This window comes from Artibeus jamaicensis, unplaced genomic scaffold, assembly GCF_021234435.1.
Source record: "Artibeus jamaicensis isolate MK-2021 breed Jamaican fruit bat unplaced genomic scaffold, CSHL_Jam_final scaffold_1964, whole genome shotgun sequence".
Lineage (NCBI taxonomy): Eukaryota > Metazoa > Chordata > Mammalia > Chiroptera > Phyllostomidae > Artibeus > Artibeus jamaicensis.
In genome coordinates, this window is record NW_026522030.1 from 1,008,249 (window position 1) to 1,015,939 (window position 7,691).

At 38.0% G+C, this 7,691-nt stretch overlaps 1 protein-coding gene across 1 annotated transcript; it reads left to right on the plus strand.

Moving 5' to 3' along the window:
* The first annotated feature begins 2,771 nt into the window (after window positions 1–2,771).
* LOC119046914 (N-acetyllactosaminide alpha-1,3-galactosyltransferase-like) lies at window positions 2,772–7,419 on the plus strand. Its single transcript, XM_037142196.2, has 2 exons — window positions 2,772–2,896; window positions 6,720–7,419. The coding sequence occupies exons 1-2, from the start codon at window positions 2,772–2,774 to the stop codon at window positions 7,417–7,419; spliced, it is 825 nt and encodes a 274-aa protein (XP_036998091.2).
* Window positions 7,420–7,691: the final 272 nt, after the last annotated feature.

Consider the following 7,691-nt stretch of genomic DNA (forward strand, 5'->3'; position numbering starts at 1 on the left):
AAGAAACATTGTGCTTTTTCTTTCATTTTCTTAATATAGTGTTTTACATTGTTGCATCTACATTCATAACAGATTTTGGTGTATATTTTTCTTTTCTTGAGATGTTTAATGCTGGCCTCAGACTGTGTTAGAAAGTATTCCCTTTTTTTCTACTTCTTTGGAAAACTTAGAGAATAATTGCTGTTAGTTTTTTAAATCATTGATAGAATTCACCAGTGAAGCCATCTGGTCCTGGGATTTTCTTTGCTGGGAGATTTTCAATTACCAATTCAATTTCTTTATTTGTTATAGGTCTATTAAGGTTTTCTATTTCTTCTTGAACCAGTTTTTGTAGTTTGTGTATTTCTAGGAATTTGTCCATTTCTTTTAGGTTATCTAAGATGTTGGTGTATGTTGTTTATCATATTTTCTTATAATCATTTTCATACCTGTAAGGTCTATATGATGTCCCCATTTCCATTCCTGATTTTAATGATTTGAGTCATCTCTGGTTTTTTCTTAGCCAGACTAGTTGAAGGTTTGTCAATTTTGTGGTTCTTCCCAAAGAACCATCGTTTGGTTTCTCTGATTCTATTATTTTCCTTTCTCTCTGGCAGTTGTCTCTTCTATAGTCCTTGTCTCCCTTCTGCTTGTTTTTGGCTTGGTTTGCTCCTTTTTTTCTAGTTCCTTAAAGTGGAAAGTGAGGTTATTGATATGAGATATTTCATCTTTTTCAATACAATATTTACAGCTATACATTTCCTTCTGAGTACTGCTTTTTATTGCATCCCCATACATTTTTGTATGTTGTATTTTCTCAATGTATTTTCTAATTTCCTTTGTGATTTTCTTCTTTGACTTATTGGTTGTTCAAGAGTGTTGTTTAATTCCCACATATTTGGAGAGATTTCAGGTTTACTTCTGCTATTGACTTCTAATTTCAGACCATTGTCAATGGAAAGATAATTTGTATGTTTTCAACCATTTTGCTTATTGAGATTTGTTTCATGGCTTAATATATGATCCTTGAGAATGTTTCATATCCTTGAGAACATGCATTCTATTGTTAGAGTGCCCTGTGTATGGACGATTCCTCTGCCTGATCACATCTGCTGTTGAACTCCTATCGTGAGTTTTGTTCATATCTCAGCTCCAGAAATTCTATTTGGCTCCTTTTTGTAATTTTAATGTGACTCTCTGTTGAAAAACTGTTCTCTGCATTTCCTTTAGTTCCTTGTACATAGTTTCCTTTGGCTCTTTAGGCATATTTAAAATAGTTGATTTAGAGTCTTTGTCTAATAAGCCCAATGTCAGGGCTTACCCAGGGACAGTTTTTGCTACTTTTTTTCCTTTGAACGGGCCATACATTCTTGTTTCTTTGCATGCCTTATAATTTTTGGTTGAAAACTAGACATTTTGAATATTACAATGCGCTCACTCTGGAAATCAGATTATTTCGCTCCCTATAGTTTGTTGTTCTTGCTAGCTGTGGGTTGTAGGTATTTCTGTTTAGTAACCTTTCTAAACAATCTTTAAAAGATTGTATTCTTTGTCTTGTTTGGCCTTAGAAGTCCCTGTTTATTTAGCTTTTGGTCAGATAATGGTTTCACAGAGATTTCAGTAAAGCTGGGTCTGGTAGAATATTGGAGGGCAGGAGGAAAAAAAGAAAAAGAAAAAGGAGGGGGAGCAAAAGGAGGAGGAAAAGAAAAGAAAACTAAGAAGAAAAAACTCAGAATCTTTGAAGATTGGCTCTGTATTTGGACCCTCCTTCAACACAGCCCAGTAATTTTCAACTATACTGTAGCCTTCACTTCTGGCTTACATTGAGCCTGAATATCAGCAGGAGATGAAATTACTGGGTCTTCCCAGATCTTTTCTGAGCATACATCGTGCCCTGAACAGATGCATGGATTTCTCAATTCCACATTATACATGGGATCTTGTCAAAGCCCTTACTTTTCAAAGAACTCTCTTACAGACTTTTCCTCCCAGGCTTTCAGCATACCTAGTTTTTATTTCAAACCATAATCTTTTGCCCCAGGTGGCAGGTGTTCATTGCTCCTCTTCAAAATGTTTTCAAAGAACAACGAAAACATTCACTTAGCCATTTTTTTGTTCTCAGAGAGTTCTGAGTTAAGTGATATAGCCAGTCCTTCAGGAAACTCTCAAAACAAGCAAAATCTTTTGAGAGTTAGACCTGCTCTTCTCCCTCTGGACTCAGATACCCACACTAAGAACATACTTTGCTGTTTCATAATTCGCACTGTCATACTGGTGCAAGGCAAAGTTAAAAAAAAATATATCACAAAGCTCTCCTACTCCTACCATACTGAATCATCTTTTTCTTGATTTAACTTCATTTAATTGCTCTAAAACTTTGGCTATCTTTCAGAGGTCTGACAAAGTCGATTTTGGCAGTACATAGTAGCACTAGCATTGAAAACATTTGAGATTATGAAAACTGGGAAGTTCAGTTTTCAAAATATAATTTCTGAAAATAATCAATGTCCAAAAGCCTAGGACCGAGATTTGGTCCAAATATAAGACAAATGGTTACTTTAGACTTGTGTGTCCTCAAAGGTCTTGGAATCACTATATAACAAATCTGTACATATACTTTTGTAATGATCTGGCCATTCTTACAAGCTGTTTCTCCAGTTGTAACCATTAAGGCTTATGGTTAAGAGTAAGGGAATGCTGCAACCAGATAAGACTTATACAGAAGTCCTATCTACTGAAATTTTTAAAAAATATTTTGTTTGTAATTTTTATGTCTTTCTTACAGAGCATCCATGAATGCAACTACCCACTGGTCAGCCCCAGTTGTGTGGCATGGCACTTACAAAGAAGAAGTATTGGAAGAGTATTATGCAAATCATAAAATTACTGTGGGGCTAACTGTGTTTGCTGTGGGAAGGTAGGAAATACCAAATGTCCTTTACATTCAGGATTTTTAGTGTAGAAAATGAGAGATTATCAATAATTCCATCCTAGGAATCTAGAAAAAGTAGAGCAAAATGAGGCCAAAGCAAGCAGAAGTAAGGAAATAATAAAGAACAGAAACCCATGAAACTGAAAACAGAAAAGCAATAGAGAAAAATCAGTGAAACGAGTAGCTGGTTCTCAGAATAAAATAAAATTCACAATCATCCAGGAAGTCGGACAAAGAAAAGAAATGATACGAATTACAAATAAGAGGAAGGGAACAGAGTATATTATCTCAGACCCTCAGATATCAAAAGGATGACCAGAGAATACTATACAACACTCTATATACAGACATTTGACAAATCAGATAAAATGGACCTTGCAAAACATAAACCACAAACCACCATAACTCAACCAACATGAAATAGACCATTTGAATAGCCTGACAGCTATGAGGAAATAGCATTCATAATTTTAAAAACTCCAAAAATCTCTAGGCCCAGATAGTTTCATGGGAGAATTCTAGCAAATATTTACGGAAGAATTAACACCAATGCTGCACAGTCTCTTACAAAAAACAGAAGAAGAGGGAACATTTCCCAGTTCATTTTATGAAGCAAGTGCTGCCCTGATAACAAAATCATACAAAAAAGTGCAAGAAAGTATGAAGTTGAACAATGTATCTATTACTAATTAAAATTATAAAGTTTATAGTAATCTGGTATTAAGTATTGATATTAATGTATTCTTTATCAAGAAAAAATAGAGAAAAGGGAGGAAGAGAGAAAGGGAGAGGAAGAGGAGAGAGAAAAGAAGGAACAAAGGAAGGAGAGAGGGAAAGAAGAAATACTTCCTGGCAATGACATTGTACATCTGCAGGGAGAGATGTCCACAAATGGTGCTGCAGAAAGTCGATGCCACTGTGGGAAAATTAGAATTGTACCTCCATAGCCTACCATATGAAAGTATATACAAACATTAAGTTGCAGGTAGTTCAAAGATGAAAAGTTAAAGGAGAACTATAGTTTATCTTCATAAACTTAGAACAGAAAAGGATTTCTTAATCAAGAGACACAAAATAGCTCCTGCTGGTGTTGCACTGTTGGTCGGAGCATTGTCCCCCACACCAAAAAGTTGGCGGTTCGATTCCCAGTCAGGCATGTGTGAGAGGCTACCAACTGATGTTTCTCTCTCCCATCACTGTTTCTCTCTCTCCCCACCTTCCTCTCTCTGAAATAAATACATGTATTTTTTTTAAAGACAGAAAATATTAACAAAGGGGAAGACTGATAAATGTGACTCTATTAAAATTAACTTTAACTAGGAAATAATCAGAAAAAAACCTGAATTGATGGCCATTCTACAACCTGATCAGGACTCTTTAAATGGTCGTGGTCATGGTCATGAACAAGGAGTGAAACTGACACAGGTTAGAGGATATTAAGGAGACATAAGGACTAAAGGCAATGTGCGTCCTGAATTAATCCTGGAAACTAAAAAAGGCCATTGGGGGAAATACTGGTGAAACCCCAATAAATCTGTGGTTTAGTTAATAGTATTTTACCACTGATAATCTCCTAGTTCTGAAAAATGTACTATGGTTTTATAAAATGTTAACATTAGGAGAAGGTGGGTAAAGTATCTGTGGGAGCCTCCTATAATATATTTGCATCTTTGAGTAAATCTAGTGACATTCCAAAATAGAAGGATTTTAAAAAATCAAAAGAAATTAAGTTTTCCACTGCAGTTTAGTGCCTGACCATAAGCTTTTTTGATTATGAATGCCTGACATGAAGCTTTTGGTTGCTGGGGCACCCTTTTCAGACAGCCACCTCCAATAAGCACACTGCCATCTGCGCCTTGGGTAGCTGCTAAACAGCTGGACAAAGAGCCAGCCACCCCACCCACAAAATTTCCCTGTTACAAAGCCCGGGGGAACCTTGGTAACTGACCCCTTGAGTAATCCCACTTTTTCCTTCCCAGACTTTAATTTCCACTCTTATGCTTTAAATTTGCTAGTAAATTTGTGAAACCCCAGGCACCCCATCCTCTCCCAGGGGTGTCCAACCCATGGGTCGGGGGCTGCATGAGGTGCAGGACGGCTATGATTGCGGCCCAACACAAAATCATAAATTTACTTAAAACCTTTTTTTTTTTTTGCTCTCAGTTTTCATTAGTGTTTGTGTATTTAATGTGTGGGCCAAGACAACTCTTCTTCTTCCAGTGTGGACCAGAGATGCCAAAAGGTTGGACACCCCTCCTACCCCATCAAAGGCAGAATCCCAGGTCTGAGTTTGCTCTCTCCCTCCGCCCCTGCTTCCCTGTCTTGTGGTTCGGGGCACACTGTGTACCCTCCAGGACTTGTGACACTTGTTTTTTCAAAGCTCCCTGGTGGCTGTTCTGAAGTGCACCTTGCAATCATAATAAGAACCACGGAGCTGGGTCAGCGGCACTGTTGCTAGGGAAATGTCGGTGGGGGTCTCACCGCAAGTAGGAGGAGCCCAGGTAAATGGCTCCAAGGATTCCTAGGCTATCGCATCCCTATCAATAGGCTGAGACTGACAGAAAACAGCCCTATATCACACCACACTAAAAAATTAATTCAGATGGATAATAGGCTTAATGTGAAAGATCAAACAATAAAGCTACTGAAAAAAAATGGCAGATTTTCACTACCTTGAGGAGGCAAAGATTTCGGAAACATGACACAAAAGCACTAACCAGAAAAGAGATGTTAATAAATTGGGCTTCTTTGAATTTCAGTTGCTAGCTTCCTAGATTTCATTCTTTTTATTACTGAATAATAGTCCATTGTATATGAATATAAACCACATCTTCCTTATGCGTCCATCTGTTGACAGACGCTTAGGCTTGGCTATTGCAAATAGTGCTGCAGTGAACATGGGGTACATATATCTCTTCCAATTAGTGTCTTTGTTTTCTTTAGATAAATTCCCAGAACTTGATTTTAAAGATTATATAAACATTATTTGAAGCTGAGCCACATATGATTACCTTTTCTTTCTAAAATTTACCTGAGATTATTTATTACCCTGAGACTCTTTTCCTGGCTTGAGAGACTGGAAATGAGAAAGTTTATTTTCCAATCCAGTAATCTTAGCACCACATTAAAGGCTACACTGCAAAATAAGGAAGTCAGTGCAGACAGTGGGGTATGAATCACCCCACCTCTGACCCTTTATGCATACCTGACTGCTCCTGGAGCAAGCCACAGGTATCAATGCAATGACCCAAGACTGTTCTTGCCTACAACCTCCAAAGCAAGGTCCTGGTGCTCTGATAACTCTGAAAACTCTGGCTCCGTGCAGTTTCCTGATCTCACCAACTTTCATTCGCTCTTGTGAGGAACTCCTCTCCCATGATCCTTGGAACCCCGCTGGGGAGAGGAAAGGTGGATAATTTCACTTTCCTTTACACTGCTTAAATGCAGCTCAAGAAGCATATTTAACATTTGGTTGCTTAGTAGCATTTTCGGATAAACTATAGTCAGTGTAATTTAAATAGTGTGTGTCCCACTAAAACACAGGTGGTACACACAAGGCCTGAGGGCCAAATCCGACCCTCCACCTTGTTTTATCCCACTTGGCACCCTGTTTCTACCTGGTGGCAGTGCCGACTGTTAAGTCGCTTAACTGTTAAGGGGTAGTTACATTTATACAGCCCTAAAATTGCATTCAGCCCTTTGAAGGTAATGGTGTGGCTGATGTGGCCCCCTGTGAAAACGAGTTTGACACCCTTGACCTAAAATATAAGAAAATAAACTTAATTGTTTCTTTTTTTTTACTTCACAGATATATTGAAACCTATTTGTTCAACTTTATGTTATCTGCTAATAATTATTTTATGGTTGGCCAGAGAGTCATAATTTATGTCCTGACAGACAACTTCTCCAAGGTGCCTTGGATAGAGCTGAGTCCCCTCCGTACAATCAAAGTTTTCGAAATTAAGCGAGAGAAGAGATGGCAAGATGTTAGCATGATGCGCATGAAGACCATCAGCGAACATGTTGTAGATCATATCCAATACGAAGTCGACTTTCTCTTCTGCATGGACGTGGACCAAGTCTTCACGCAGAAATATGGGTTGGAGACCCTGGGGCAGTCAGTAGCTCAGTTACATTGTTACTGGTATAAGGCACATCCTGTACAGGTTCCTTATGAGAGAAATCAGTTATCGGAAGCATATATACCTATTGGTCAGGGAGACTTTTATTACCATGCTGCTATATTTGGTGGTACTCCCGTTCAGGTTCTCAACATTGCCAGGGAGTGCTTCAAAGGAATCATGACTGATAAGAAAAATAACATTGAAGCGGTGTGGCATGATGAGAGTCACTTGAACAAGTATTTCTTTCTCCATAAACCCACTAAACTCTTATCTCCAGAATATAGCTGGGACCGTCGTGTACAACGTACTGGTGAAATTAGAGCCATCAAAATAATTTGGGCTCTTAAGTATTATAAAATTGTTAGAGCAACACATAATGAATAAGCCCTTCCTTCCTTACCAGTTATGAATTTAAGAGCGTCGCTTTGTCTTAGATGATTAGCACTTTTCAAACTTTAGCAGTAAAAAAACCACTAACGAGATGGCAAGCTCACCAACACAACATGCTCATACTTCTCACATTCATTTGAATCGTCTAACATGTGATGTAGCAGAATGCATGCATTTACATCAGATGATGATATAGCGACTTTATATCCTCTGTGAATGTTGAAAATATGTTATTTACTGGGTCACACTGAACAAAATAGAACCTT